Genomic DNA, 16,479 nt, shown 5'->3' with positions numbered 1-16,479 from the left:
ACTTCATAAAGTATTATAGGAGCCAAGCAAACGTAAGGGCCTTTAAACCTTTAGCACCCCTTCCCCCTCCTCTGATTATAAGCACTGTACACTATGGTCCAAAACTTAGTGCCGTATAAGAAAGTGGGCTAAATAAAGAATACTGGACCAGGCAAAAATAAAGTAAAAGAAGTACCGTATTTTTCTCCCTGTAAAATGCACCTGCTCATAAGTTGCACCTAGGTTTTAGAGGAGGAAAAAAAATGTTTCATCAGATCAGACCTCCATCAGACTTCAGACCAAATCCCCGTCAGACCTCAGATAAGACCCCCATTGTTAACCAGACCTCAGCTTAGACCCCTCAAAAAAACCTCAGATCAGACCACCAAAAAATCCTTAGATCAGACACCCATTGTTAATCAGACCTCAGCTCAGACCCCCAATGTTAACCAGACCTGAGCTCACACCCCTCATGTTAATTAGACTGGAGCTCAGACCCTTAAAAAGACCTCAGATCAGACCAAAAAAAATTAAATAAATCAACTCGCCCCTCCTGTTCTGGACGCTGCCGCTCCTGAGATCCAGCACTCTTCCTGCCACACTGTGTCGTGATGAGACCTGACATTGCACAGTGTGGGGTCACAGAGCACACCTACGTCCTCACGCTGTGGACAGGTCACCGCTACGCATGGGACGCCGGCAGACAAAGACCAGGGAGCGGTGAGTACAGTGCCAGCACGGGGGCCCTGCATTCACTGCTCCCCGGTCCTGCTGTACTAGTGAGCACTTCCATAACGGAAGCGCTCATTAGTATTCACCGCACTGACTTTTTCCTCCACTTGTGGGGGAAAAAAGTGCGTCCTATAGGACCAAAAATACAGTAACTGTGCCATACAGTGCAAATAAAAGCCACTAGAGTGCTCAAATAATATCAACCTACAGCGGAGTAACAGCTCTATACATAATAATAATTGTGTGCCACGATTATTAAGATATTTTTGGTGGTCATACGCGGCACTTAGTTTCTCGGAAGGGTCTCCCTTCACAGAGGCGTCCCCCAAGGCCAGACCTCCCGGCATTAGTTTGTCAGCACCTATGTTTCATTATTATTACCTACCTCTGATAACGAGATAGATGTGTACACATGAGTGAGTTATAAATTCTGTCAGTATAATATATTCCGGCGGCATGTAATACTAGTGGCAGCGGCGTCGGGCACGTTTGGCCCTCTCCGAAGCCGTACGCCGACATAATTAAGAGTCACATTGACAGAACGGAGCTGATTTTCTGGTGGTTTGTTTGCTGAAATACCAATATGAGGTGGTGAAGGACAACATCATGACACCGAGGCGAGAGAGAAAAACACTTTGAAAATGATTTGACAAAAACGAGAACATTGTCTGAATGTCATTTACAAGGAACAATTTTTTTTTTTCACTTACTGTGGAACATAAAACTTTTTTAGTAAGTAAAAAGGGAGATTTTGCCTTGAATTTCCTCATACATTGTGTCTCCAGCGTCTGTATTTAATTGTATTGTAATTTTTTTTTAATGTGAGTGAAAGCTATAGTAATATTCAAAGAAGCTAAAATAGATCTATTTGGACTCGCATATCAAAAGGGCCTAAAAGAAAGTGTTGCCCATGGCAACCATTCATTGTGCTTTACTGATGAGGGAAGGCGCTAGGTTCACGTTTACGGCAGAGGTATCCGTATGAACCTCCATCGCAGTTTCCGTCAAAAGGACAGGACAGAATACCAGAGCATACAGCTCCGTTTTGCCCGGCAGAATGAAGGGGGTCATAATGGAAAAACGATGGACCCCCCACCCCACCCCACCCCACCCCACCCCTCTTAAAGTCAATTGGATTTATCTAGCACCATTGGTGACACTTCTGTTTTTTTTTCTTTTTCTGTCCCTAGACCATACTTTTATCAACAATGCAGTTGGTTTTTTAGGGACCTATAGACCCCACCCTTGGGAACGCCCCCGAGCCTCACAAGACCAGTCATTTATGGGCAGGGCTTAGCTAAACCCCACCCATTTTGGCCTGAGACAGCTCAAATTTGCAGGGACTTTCTCTGGAAGTTAGGGACAGTCCCTGTAAATTCAGGACTATTGGCAACTAGGCTAGACCGGAATAGAAATTTTTTTAATTTATGATGCATTATTTATTAGAACTAGAAAGGGTATCTGCATAAAGATCCTGTAAGGGCCTGTGCACACTAACGTGGGCTGCCCGTTCCGTGCATTGGGGGCCACAAATAGTGCACCGTCCGTGTGGCTGGCGCAGAGGGATGCAGACCGTCTGCACAGCAAAAAAATATGGGTCTGCATCTGTGATGCGGTGCACAAGCGGCCGGTGCCCGTATATTGCAGACCCGCTGTTTGCGGGCCTCAATACGGGCAACTGTCCTGTGCATGAGCCCTGAATCAGATTATGGCTACATAAGTGATCCCTATATAAAGAGCCATCAATAACAATCTCCTGTATACCGTCCTGGTCGGTAATTCATCCGTTCTTCTTCAGTACCATTCTGCTCTGTCACTGAAAATCACAGACCGTGTCCTAGATAAAAGCACAGAAATGGTCGTAATAACGAGTGGTCAGCATTGTCTCACGTTTCCATCGACTGAATCTGTGAGCAGCGGCAGAGGTTGGCTCCTTAGATTTAGAAAGCTGATGAGGGTTGAAGAACATCTCCCTCATGTCATCTTCTAATTCGGTTCTACTATGACGTGCTAGAAGATTTTAGAAGGAGAGTTTTTCTATTCGAAAAATTACCGCTGTCTCATTTTATTTATTTTTTTCTTAATTTATTTTTATTTTATTATATTCTCTATCGGGAGTCGGCAACCTTTTTCGGATGGAATAGCATTTTAAAAAAAATAAAATAGAAGCAGAAGTGGTCAGTGTGCACAGGAAAGTCATATTATAACACAAACTGTATGTGACATAAATCAAATAATCAGCGGTGTCCACCATTGATTATGCGTGGAGCGTCGGTGCTCAGCCCGTGAGATACAGGAGTTTGGTAGCTGGGTGGCACGGCGGGAAGCATGGGGGGCGGGCTTAGCACAAACTGTTTGGCATGTGTGAGTATTTTTTAATTAAAGGTGCTGCGCGCCGCGACGCAGCCTGAATGCCATCTGGTTGCTGACCCCTTTTCTATAAACTTTTTATTTTATAGTCTTACGGTATATTGTTTTTTATTTTATGATCATATATTTTTCTGTTTTCTTATATCTTATATATTGTTTTTATTTCCTTGTATGTTATATATTATTTTATCTTTATAGCTTAGATTTGTTTTCTTTTATCCTATCGGCAAATATAGCATTTCTCATGCCCATGTATCACAGTGAGCTTCTTGGCAGCATTTAACCAAAGCATACTGACCTTTTATGAAGTTTTGTAACTCAAAATTTCATGTTTTTATTTTATTTTAATTTTTTTTTTAAAATGTAAAACCTCGAAAAACGTACCTCCCAATACTGTGCTATATTTTTTCATAGTTTAGCATTTTGTTTGAAATATTGTCACCTAGTGCTGGTGTCAGGGTCTGTATTTTATAATTTGATATTTTTTTTTTGCTTGTTAATTGGGCTCTTCATTTGCATATTAGACTTTTTTTTTTATAATGTCACCACACAGAGACCGAGGGAAGGAGCGCGCTTCGTATTATCTGCTCATCACGTCATTCCCAGAAAGGCTGTCTTCTGAGGCATTTATTTCACTAATTAATGTTTTGTGAACAGTATCTCCCATCTCGGGTGCTAGATTGGATTATCCATAACCAACACAAAAATCAAACATTTCCCATGGAACTTAAGATGTTTGCATATGCCTCGAATGTGAGCGGATAATTACACCGGGAGAAGAAAAGAGCGCGGAGACGGGAGTCCTGTGTAGGCCAAACGAGATTCCATTCTGTTAATTACGGAGATGGCAAAGTCGGGGAGGGTTCAGAATACTGAGCAGGGTGGATGTTCCTTTGCATTGCTCTGGTTTTAATGAATTATCCCATTAGGCGGTATGGAAATAGAACTAGGTGAGCGGCGGTAATGAAATTAACACCAAGAAAGGTTTTTTACATTTTTCTTAAATTGTATTTCGGAGTCGATAGTCCCAAGATCGTGGCTGCTTTGTTTAAAAAAAATAAAAAAGCACCTGTTAATGGGTTGTGTATAGTATTGCACCTCAGCTCCATTGAAGTGAATTGGACTGAGGCGCAGTACCACACACAACCTGTAAAGAGGTGTGGCGCTGTTTTTCTAATCCTGTACAGTCCCCTTTTAAGAGTTGTTCTTAGACAGGATATGCTCTAAATATCAAGTGGATGTGGATCCCACCTCTGGGATCCGCACCTATCTCCAGATCAAAGTTGGAAATGAATAGACAAGCAGCCACATTTGTGTGTGGCTCTCGCCATTTACGTCAATAGCTTGAGTGGCCACCTCTCCACCACTTGGCATCTCACCAAGTGGGGCGAGCCATGGTAGAGCCCCCATTCAGGAGACTGGTGTTGGTCCCAGAGGTGGTATACCATATCCACAACCGTGTCCATATACCACAATGCCATCACAGGATCTGCCATAGGACCCAGGCTGGAGTGCAGGCAGCTCTCTCAACTCCATAACTCTCTGAGGCTTCAGACCTTGTAATATGTCCCCTCTCTACAATTCAGGTCCTAGAGGCAAAGTGGACAAATGTGCACGTTACTTTGTGCTGGCGCTGTGGTGCAGTGCCCCCACTGGAGAAATGGGGTCTAACAATTTTGCATGATGCAGTACATGGGCAGGCCAGGTGCTTGGGACCTCCAGAACAAGAAATACTGTTTGCTATATAGTGATCTGCTGCTTCGACCTCTAGCGATCAGATGTAATATGCAGCAGTTTCCCTGCAGTGCCCCCACTGGAGAAATGGGGTGTAACACAATTTTGCATTATGGCGTACATGGACAGGCCAGGTGCCTGGGTCCTCCAGAACTAGAAATACTGTTTACTGTATAGTGATCTGCTGCTTTGACCTCTAGCGAGCAGTTTCTCTGCAGTGCCCCCACTGGAGATATGGGGTGTAACACAATTTTACATTGTGTAGTACATGGACAGGCCTGGTGCCTGGGTCCTCCAAAACTAAAAATACTGTTTGCAGCCTAACTTAGAATTTTCCCAATAGTTTATTTGACTCATGTCAAATAATGTTGTAATAGTGCATAATTAAAAAAAAATATATACAAATCCTCCCAAACCCAATCATGGGTGCTGGTGATGTGCCGGGCACAGTCCCAGTTTGACTTTGAGTGCGCTGCCCATAGCATACACATGGCCGCCGGCGCCTGAGGTATTGCATTTGATGAGTAATTGTTGTTTTGACCAGACGAGCGAGATCATCTCCGTGACAAGTGTCTCTCCTGCTCATATTCTCCTTACCTTTACATTAACCGTTGTGACATTAATGTAATGCTAATCCAAAATGGACGCACTGGGCCCATCAGAGTTCAGCGTCCCATGTTTAAATGGCTGTCTCTGGTTGTCATCTTTTGTGCCATTTGAGCTACGCTTGTGCTTTTTCCACTTGGCTTCCTTTGTCACGGATTTGCATAGCTCTCAAGTATCCTCGCAGCGTATCCCTTTGTAAATCTTAAAGGGAACCCGTCACCTGCGTACCTAAAACCACCAATGGAGGGGGCCCAAATCCATCTGTAGAGCTGGGTGGTCTCTCCGTTGACTTGAACTGCCACTTTGCCTCGTGTCTCAATTGTGTGAGAGCTTTGGTAGAACGTGGTCTCATAGGGTTACGTTTAGCTCCTCGCCTTTCTCAACATCCAATCTAATATTTTCCACAGCTGAGAATTTGCTTTAGTTGTATTTAGTCCAGACTCCATGTTCATACATTTTACCTGCACTGACACATTGTAGCAAAACTGTTAGGACAGGAGAGAGAGAGCTTTTTGCTGAAGATTGTCTACGCTGGGTATACCGTAATTGTTCCAAACCCTCAGCTGTGAGAAGTATTAGGCATTTACAGGTCTTCTAGGTCTCACCCCTATACAGAGTACCAATCTCAAAAGTTATGTAGACTTTCACACGATTTTATTGTTTTGATAATCAAAAATGTAAGCGTTAATAAATTCAGCGCATATAAGCCCCTCCCCAGAAACGGGCAAAGCCCCCACTGGCACCGCCCACTTATGAGCCGTGCCCTCACGAGCTCCACCAATACGTGTACGTCTTGAACACCATTGAAAGTCAATGGAGGACGGGTCCGTTTTCTATTCTACCAGATTGTGTCATAGAAAACGGATCCGTCCCCATTGACTTACATTGTGTGCCAGGACGGATCCATTTGGCTCAGTTTTGTGAGACGGACACCAAAACTTGTCCGCCTCCAGAGCAGAATGGAGACAGAATGGAGGCAAACTGATGCATTCTGAGCGGATCCTTTTCCATTCAGAATGTATTAGGACAAAACTGATCCGTTTTGGACCGCTAGTGAGAGCCCTGAACGGATCTCGCAAACGGAAAGCCAAAACGCCAGTGTGAAAGTAGCCTAATCTGTATACAAAGTGAGGTCTCCCTGAGAAAAACGTAAGGCCACACATTGCACGGCCCAAGATTGCCGCCGTATAGCAATGCCTGTATCGCAACTAAAGAAAGTGAAGGAGGTTGCGCTGTGACCCACAAGCTGCTGCCGCCATGACACGACAGTCGCAATAAAAACCAAACCTGCTGGACTTATGGCAACTGTTACATCAGGGGTTATGACACAATCCCATTCATTTACATTAGTTGCGATGCAGCCAGTGCGCCACGATGAGTTACCATGTAGCCCTAGCCTAGAACTGACTTATTTGCCCTTAACGACCAATCAGAACTTGGCTTTCAATTTTTTTTTTTTTAAGAGCTCTGATTGGTTCCTGGAGGCAGCAAAGACAGTTTGCCTGTTGGACAGCGTAAATGTTGCCCATGGCAACCAATCAGAGCTCCGCTTTCATTCCTTAAACTGCTCTGGCAATATGAAAGCTGCTCTCCTATTGGTTGCCATGTCAGACTGCCTTGATAAAGCTGTCTGGTATCCTATTTATTGCATATCTCTTAAAGGGGTTGTCCGCTTTTTACTATTGATGACCTATCAGGATAGGTCATCAATATCAGATGAGTAGGGGCCCGCTACGGGAGCAGGTAAACGAATGCTGCCTTCTCTTCAAACAGCTGCCGGGAGTCGGACTGATATTGATGATCTATCCCAATAGTAAAAGGTGGACAACCCCTTTAAACTGAGCCCCATACACGGCTGGGCTGGATCGTCCCAGTCCACACACAGAGCAGAGCATTCGTTACAGTAACGCAGTACTGCTGTATCCCGTCAATGCATGCCCTTAGCTAACAGCAATGATGCAATTAACCTCAATTAGACAAAAAGCTCTGTGAAAATGAAGGCGCTGATTACTCCTTAGTGTTTGACGTTACTGTTATACCCGCAAAATCCATCCCTCCCTCCCCCGCCCCCTCGTGCCAGAATCCTGCTGCTTCACCTCTAGCCTGAAGGGCACAGCAGCAGATGTCAGGGAGCCCGCGCCTGCAAAGCCTGCCGTCCGCTGGGAGGACGAGGAAAAGGGCATGGGCAAAACAGACACGTTGTCTAAATCACTGAATCATCAACAGCTTCACAGAACTGCAGCCCCCGGGGGCTGGAGGGCAGATCCTGCCTCTGTACAGTCCAGCATAGAACGTTGTCAGGGGCAGCAGAGCTGAGTTCATCATTTGGTGCAGCTAGTATTGCGTTGCCCGATGACTAAAACTGCCAAAGGGTTAGGACGAACGTTTACCAGCCGTGCCCGTATTGCTGCTGGCAAACTTGAATGGGTCCGGAATGGAGGCATGGAACCCCACGGAAGCACTACGGAGGGCTTCCGTGGGGTTTCTCTCTGTCTCCGCACCGCAAAAAAATAGAACTTTCAATTTTTTTGCGATGCGGATGGATCTCGGACCCAATCAAGTTGAATGGGTCTGGATCCGTCTGCAAAATCCTCACGGATGTTGCCCGTGCATTGGGGACCGCAATTGCAGTCGCCAATGCAAGAAATGGCCAAACAACGGCCGTGTGCATGAGCCCTTAGAGGGATCTTCTTCACAGAAGCTGTTAACATTGGAGGGCGCTGCATTTCGCCACGCGCTACATTGTAGAGGCCCGGCCATGTAAAGCTCTTTTCACATTGCATCTTGAGCGTCCGTTTACCATACGCACAAAAGGGTTTTCAAGGAGGTTAAAGGGGTTATCCAATATCATACAAGAGCCCCCCCATGTGTCGGGCTCCTAAGAAAGAGTATACTTACCCCGCTTCTGGTCCCTGCACCGCTGCTGCTGCTTCTCCCTGTACACGGATGAAAACATCTGGTGTCGTGGGGCCCCCAATGGCAGACGGGGACTAGCCTCCTTTCATCCGTGTACAGGGAGAAGCCGCAGCGGCGGTGCGGGGGACCAAGAGTGACACAGGGAGCCGGGTAAGTATATTCACTCTGAGGGGCCCGTCACGTGGGGGTGCTGTTTATGATATTGGATAACCCCTTTAAATACTGAAGGTCAGTTATCAGTATCTGATCAGTGGGGGTCCGACTGTCAGCGCCGCCTGCAGATGAGCTTTTTGAAGAGGCCGCGCCTCTACGCTGAACACTGCAGTCTCTTAAGCACAGCGCCGTGCATTGGATAGTGGCTGTTCATGGTATTGCAACCCAGGCCCATTCACTTGTATGGGACTGAGCTGCTCCTAGGCCAAGTGACCAATCAATGTCAGGTCATTGGCCGAGGAAGAGGTTGCGGGCTTTTGAAACAGCTGATCGGCAGGGGTTCTTTGGATTGGACCCCCTCACTGATCAGATATTGATGACCTATCCTGAGTATAGTCCATCAGTGTTAAACTCCTAGAAAATTCCATAGGCCTCTTTTCTGCGGCATCTGTCGGGTTTCTTAACCGCAGGAGTTGTTCCATGCAGAGCCATTCAGTACAATAACATGTACCATGCAGTATACAACTTATGTTTAACATGTACCTCCTTCGGGGATGGATGCCACATAAGGGCACCCATTTTATGGCTCACTTTGTGAGAGTGGGAGGACATGCTGAGCCATACCTGGGCGTCCAGACCGGGCCCCCCTCCTCTATAATGTACATGTCCCAGAATAGGCAGGGTTCCTTGTGAGACGTCGCCACCACTGATTGACCAATTCAGCTCTGCTGCATATACACATGGCTGGCCAATATTCTGTTGATACCTGTATTTCTTTGACATTCAAAAAGTTCCTCTAAAAAAAAAAAAAAAAAAAATGTAACGAAAATAACCTTGGCAGACTTTGCATCTCAGGAAGGTCAGACGAAAAGAAAACTGCATTTATAAAAGAAAAAAAAAAATCAAGCAAAAAAAGGGCAGAACTATAAATCTGAATTTAATGCTACGGTGCGCTGAACTTCGGCTGATGGATACATTAAAATGTGCATAATTTTAGGTTAGAATATCAAGCAGTCTGGTTAAAAGCAGAAGCGTGGGGGCTTTTAGAAAAAACATTTTTTCGTGTTTTTTTCTTTTTCTTTATATGTAGCTTATAATTGAGCTGTTCACTCGATGATGCCCGGTTTGTAGACTTTTGAGAAGATAATGATCATCCTGTGTCTCTGTTATATCCATGACATTGTTCCTTTCCAGCCGGCCCACAAATGGCGGGTGACTGCCGGAAACCCCATTGTATAAAGAATATCTCTTTATAGCTTTTTTATATATACAATATTTAGTGTATAATTAAATTTTTGTACTCCTGTGTGCATACTAGGAGTAGCGCTTTCACACACAGTTTAATAAACCGCAATATGGTGTCAGCCGTAGCCTCGTCATCACCGTTTACCTTTTCTTTGCAGGTGGATTTTGCCTTTACAGTTTGGCAGAGTTTTCCAGAAAGAATTGTGGGTTACCCGGCCCGTAGTCACTTTTGGGACAGCACAAAGGAGCGATGGGGTTACACTTCCAAGTGGACTAATGACTACTCCATGGTACTAACCGGAGCTGCTATCTACCACAAGTAAGGGGCTTGAATGGTTGCTATGGTTATGGGGTTGGGAATGGATTTTTTTCTTTGTATTTTTAGTTTAAGGTATATACATTCTGCATGATGAGCCTTGTTAATTGAACAGTCCGTGCCCAGGCATGACTACATACCTTCTGTCCGGCTGAAAGCTTTGAGCACTGTGCTGACAGCAGAGAATGAGATCCTGCACTATTAATCAGATTTTTCAGAAAATGGCGAAGGAGAACCAATATCGCCTGGGGTATATAAGAAGCCTGGCAGACTGAGATGGCTCTCTCTGCCCTCCTAATAAAGCCATTACAGGATGCTGGTGAATGGCAGCCAGCGCCCTAATTAAGGCCTGACAGCCAATATTGCTAATTTATAAAAATTTAATTTAATAAAAAATTGTCCTTAAAGGGGTATTCCCATCTCAGACAATGCGGGCATATCGCTGGCATATGCCCGCATTGTTCGATAGGTGCTGGTCGCATCTCTGGGGTCACCACCTATCTCGTATACACAGCCTGCAAAGTCCCGGAGGGTGCACCACCCTTCATTCATTTCTATGGGGCCGCCAAAAATGGCTGAGCGCTGGCTATTTCATTTCTATGGGGCTTGGTGGTGGCCGGACCAAGGGAAGCCCGTGGTCCTCCAGCCACCACTTTCCCCGCTCCATTCTCGATATAGGAGCAGGTCCCACCACTGGGACCTGCACCTATCAGACAATGGGGACATATCCTAGCGATATACCCCATTGTCTGAGATGGGAATACCCCTTTAAGGACTATTCCCATCTGCACATTTATGGTATACCTTCCGCCCCTGTCTCAAGGACGGGTCCGCGCCAAACAGCATGCTCTCTGTTCACGTGGAGGTCCCATTTTTGAGATAGGACCCACACCTTTCGGACATAGCCTATTGATTTGCCATAGGTCCAGGTAAGACAACTCTTTTAAAAGGGTTTTCTAAGATTTTTTTACCTGATGACCTGTCCTCTGGATATGTCATCAGTATCTGATCGGTGGGGGTCCGACACCCAGGACCCCCGCTGATCAGCTGTTTGAGAAGGCAACGTTGCTCGCAGTAGCGCCACAGCCGCCTTCTTCTTTGCCTAGCCCATGTGACATCACCTTCATCAGTCACATGGTCTAGGAGCAGCTCAGCCCCATAGAAGTGAATGAGGCTGAGCGCGATACCAAGAACGGCCACTATACAATGTACGGCGCTGTGCTTGGTAAGCGCTGAGGCCTTCTCTCAGCTTACAGGACCCCCGGTGCCTTCTCAAACAGCTGATCGGCGGGGGTCCCTGGTGTTGAACCCCCACTAATCAGTTAAAAAAAAAAATCTTGGAAAACCCCTTAAGAGTCACATTATACTGGGCTGTTTTCTATTGGCTGTGGAGTTGAGTGACCCTGCCTTTTGGCAGGTTCAGGGTTTAAGTGAATTACGTAATGGATTCCCTTCTCATGGAATCCATCACGTAATTCAATGCCGCATAGTACAAGTGTATGGCCAGCCCCCCCGAGGCTTCCGTTCTGCTGGCCACACACTTGTATTATGACGCCATGCCAAACGGAATATCTCTAAAGGCATTGAATTAAGAACGGAATCCATTACGTAATTCACTTAAACCCTCGAACCTGTCAAAAGGAAGGTTAGCTCAACTCCAACTGGCTGGATAGTGAAATAAATGCTGAATTAGTCACGCCCGACACTAATATTTTATGCATTGTTTTTGCAGATACTATCATTACCTGTACACCAATTACTTGCCTGCCAGTCTGAAAAACATGGTGGACCAATTAGCCAATTGTGAAGATATCTTAATAAACTTCCTGGTGTCTGCCGTAACCAAGTTGCCACCAATCAAAGTGACACAGAAAAAGCAGTACAAGGAGACAATGATGGGACAGGTACGTTGGCGGATTATTTACAAGACACGGACTCGATCTTATTACGTCATCTGTTAGTGCATTGTGTAGATACCCTAATCTGACTTTACACCTCTGAGCTGACATTTCTCATCATCCCCTGCTTGTCCAGGGTCCTTACTGAGATACCTCACCTCCCAGCATTCGAACCCACGTCCTCGGGTGCGACCCGTTTCACCAGAAACCCACATGTTGGGTCCATTTTCATAACCCCGCCCCCTTTGAGTTAAATTTAGCATATAATACTGTAAAATGTGGGATGGTTAGGAGGTAGGACTGAACAGTAATCGGATGCAGAAAAAAACTAGCATTAATGTAGCTCCAGGGGTGTCTGCTGACAGTTTCATGTAGTAACCAGCAGAATTATGAATGCAGCTCTGCAGGATGTATTGGTTTACAACGCTTTATAGAATAGTTTTGTTTTCTGACCAGCTACATATAACTTTGCCTGTACGTTGCTTTATTCTATTTTTACACTAGAAGTGAGGGGAGAAGAGACCTTTCAGCTATGTCCTACATACCGTACTTTCTTTTGAAACCGTTTTTAAATAGCAGCCGGGTTGAGCTCTGCTGGTGAGAGTGAGCTGCTCATGTGGATTATTTCCATCTTTTAAACTTTTTATTTTTTTTTGGGCGAGTTTCTTGCCGTCCACTGAAGGAAATGGAGCAGGGACTGCATGGCGTGCTGGCGGGTGGTTAAAAAGCTTCCAGGCAGCTGAGAGTTATGTTAATGCGTCAGGATCAGCCGAAATGGACGGCCTTTAGAAACAGGCAGCAGCCTTCCACCGGCGCTTATTAAATTCTAAGTGCCCCAAAACAGGACCCTGAAAGGTCGGCTTTACCTTCTACCCCTGCACTCATTATTCTGTATTCCAAAATACTTCAAATATAAACCTCTGACGGCATTGTAAAGATATTCCTTTCGTTCTACTTTTTGAAACGATGTAATACCTTTATGTATAAAATCAACATGTAATGTCAAGTAGCTTAGCTGATGTTAGAGGACCGGTCACCATTCCTGGCAGGTCTATTGTAGAAAAAAAAGTGTTACACATGAACTGACAATTGTGGCGCATTTATTTTTAGGACTCAGTTTTTGTTTTTTTTATATACACACAATGGTGAACGGATTCCTCTTTATGGCATCGATCTGAGGAATCCATTTAACTTATATGGGTTTTTTTTTGTGTACATTAAACAGATGGGAAAAAAACGCAATGTGAACCCACCATAGGAGTTGTGGATGTGACACTGCACAAACTGATACTGTTCAATAAGTAGTGGACTGGGCAGGGATACATACCCAACTGGTAACATCTAGCTGTGCTAAGGGCTCTTTCACACCTGCGTTCTTGTCTTCCGGCATAGAGTTCCGTCGTCGGGGCTCTATGCCGGAAGAATCCTGATCAGGATTATCCTAATGCATTCTGAATGGAGAGAAATCCGTTCAGGATGCATCAGGATGTCTTCAGTTCCGTAACGGAACGTTTTTTGGCCGGAGAAAATACCGCAGCATGCTGCGCTTTTTGCTCCGGCCAAAAATCCTGAACACTTGCCGCAAGGCCGGATCCGGAATTAATGCCTATTGAAAGGCATTAATCCGGATCCGGCCTTAAGCTAAACGTCGTTTCGGCGCATTACCGGATCCGACGTTTAGCTTTTTCTGAATGGTTACCATGGCTCCCAGGACACTAAAGTCCTGGCAGCCATGGTAAAGTGTAGTGGGGAGTGGGGGAGCAGTGTACTTACCGTCCGTGCGGCTCCCCGGGCGCTCCAGAGTGACGTCAGGGCGCCCCACGCGCATGGGTGACGTGATCACACGGACACGTCATCCATGCGCATGGGGCGCTCTGACGTCATTCTGGAGCGCCCCGGGAGCCGCACGGACTGTAAGTATACCGCTCCCCCGCTCCCCGCTCCTACTATGGCAACCAGGACTTTAATAGCGTCCTGGGTGCCATAGTAACACTGAACGCATTTTGAAGATGGATCCGTCTTCAAATGCTTTCAGTTCACTTGCGTTTTTCCGGATCCGGCGGGCACCTCCGGCAAATGGAGTGCACGCCGGATCCGGACAACGCAAGTGTGAAAGAGGCCTAATAATAATAAAAGGACACAACATAGTTATAAGAAAAGATACTCTAGAATGGCTATTGCATTGGGACTAAACAGACATGTCAGGTTGTTTTTCAGTTTTATGGATTATTCATTACCAGACATGACACGTTTTATTGGTGCCTGCTGGTTTATTACCTCCCCAGAACCTGTCCTACTGCCCACTACCAATAAAACATAACTACTATAATACTGCCCCTATGTACAAAAATATCACTATCATAATACTGCCCAATGTACATGAATAATAACCACTTTAATACTGCCTCCTATGTACAAGAATATAACTACTATAATACTGCTCCTATGTACAAGAATATAACTACTCTAATACTGCTCCTATGTACAGAATATAACTACTATAATACTGCCTCCTATGTACAAGAATATAACTACTATAATACTGCCTCCTATGTACAAGAATATAACTACTATAATACTGCATCCTATGTACAAGAATATAACTACTATAATACTGCATCCTATGTACAAGAATATAACTACTATAATACTGCTCCTATGTACAAGAATATAACTACTATAATACTGCTCCTATGTACAGAATATAACTACTATAATACTGCTTCCTATGTACAAGAATATAACTACTATAATACTGCCTCCTATGTACAAGAATAACTACTATAATACTGCCTCCTATGTACAAGAATATAACTACTATAATACTGCATCCTATGTACAAGAATATAACTACTATAATACTGCTCCTATGTACAAGAATATAACTACTATAATACTGCTCCTATGTACAGAATATAACTACTATAATACTGCCTCCTATGTACAAGAATAACTACTATAATACTGCCTCCTATGTACAAGAATATAACTACTATAATACTGCATCCTATGTACAAGAATATAACTACTATAATACTGCTCCTATGTACAAGAATATAACTACTATAATACTGCCTCCTATGTAGAAGAATATAACTACTATAATACTGCCTCCTATGTACAAGAATATAACTACTATAATACTGCCTCCTATGTACAAGAATATAACTACTATAATACTGCTCCTATGTACAAGAATATAACTACTATAATACTGCTCCTATGTACAAGAATATAACTACTATAATACTGGTCCTATGTACAGGAATATAACTACTATAATACTGCCTCCTATGTACAAGAATATAACTACTATAATACAGTCTCCTATGTACAAGAATACAACTACTATAGTTGTAGTATAACTATTGTAATACTGTCCCCTATGGACAAACACATTACTAGGGTAGATTTCAATAGATGCAAATAGTAAGTACCATTAAAGAGGTGTGTGTGATAACAGTGATGACTGATTCTATGTAACAACCAGTAGCATTGTGGAAGCAGCTCTGGTTGTGACTAGAGTATAACTTAGCTATAATGCTTCATATGGCAAAACGTAACAAGACCGTGATGAGTAAAAATGTTTTTGATTATCTGAAGTATAAGGATAATTTAAGCAATACTAATATTTCCCTTTTTCCCTCTGTAGACCTCCAGAGCTTCTCGCTGGGCAGACCCCGACCATTTTGCTCAGAGACAGACTTGTATGAATACGTTTGCCAGCTGGTTTGGCTATATGCCGCTCATTCACTCACAGATGAGACTGGACCCTGTGCTCTTTAAGGATCAGGTCTCCATCCTACGAAAGAAATATCGGGACATTGAACGACTTTGAGACATTTACTGCCACCGGAATGAGCCTTCTGCCCAGTGCGTCGCCATACACACATGGACAACTGCTTATGAACGGTTGATTGTGCCGCTTCCACACATGGAAAATACACAATAGAGCTTGGAACCAGGACTTTGGGCGTCTGGACTCCATTGCACTGGACTGCTTACAACCACCACCGAGCTTTGTCGTCTCAGAACTAGGCTGTGTACAGTTTAATTATGGAACATTAAATAATTATTTTTGAAATGATTGCTATGCAGGTTTAAACTTTTTTAATGAACAAAAACTATTAAAATCAGAGATCTTTCTTTAACCTGTGTTTCGTTTTGTTTTGAATGTTCTGTAGGTGATAGCTTTGATTAAGTCTTTGCCTATCCACATATTTGCTGTAGTAGTCCTTCTTCAGGATGGCAGGGGACTTGTTATAGTCCCTTTTAAAGGAGTTGTCCATCATTTTTTGAGTAATGGCCAAGCCATCATTAGCTGATCAGCACAGTCCTACACCGTCTCACTGCTGCCGAGCAGCTGTATGGGTATAGCTCTATCGTCGGAAGTCAATGCCAAAACTATAGTGCACCATCAACATGGTAGTGGACAGCTACCATAGAAGTCAATGGGAGCAGATCTGCAGTGATGAGCGTTGGTTGCTACTGTTGATGGTGCAGGGTCTCCATGCAAATTACCCAGGCATG

General features: G+C 44.3%; 1 protein-coding gene across 1 annotated transcript in view; it reads left to right on the top strand.

Annotated features, from left to right (window-relative positions):
• EXT1 (exostosin glycosyltransferase 1) overlaps positions 1–16,100 on the top strand; it is a 246,588-nt gene extending 230,488 nt beyond the window's left edge. The window contains exons 9-11 of the mRNA XM_040431962.1: positions 9,894–10,054; positions 11,784–11,955; positions 15,602–16,100. Of these exons, the coding sequence (XP_040287896.1) occupies positions 9,894–10,054; positions 11,784–11,955; positions 15,602–15,787 (519 nt within the window). The 3' untranslated portion in view covers positions 15,788–16,100. The remainder of the gene's footprint in view (positions 1–9,893; positions 10,055–11,783; positions 11,956–15,601) is intronic.
• Positions 16,101–16,479: the final 379 nt, after the last annotated feature.

The sequence above is a fragment of the Bufo bufo genome, chromosome 5 (genome assembly GCF_905171765.1).
Source record: "Bufo bufo chromosome 5, aBufBuf1.1, whole genome shotgun sequence".
Lineage (NCBI taxonomy): Eukaryota > Metazoa > Chordata > Amphibia > Anura > Bufonidae > Bufo > Bufo bufo.
Note: the sequence above shows the minus strand (reverse complement) of the source record. Positions and strands in the feature narration are given on the sequence as shown.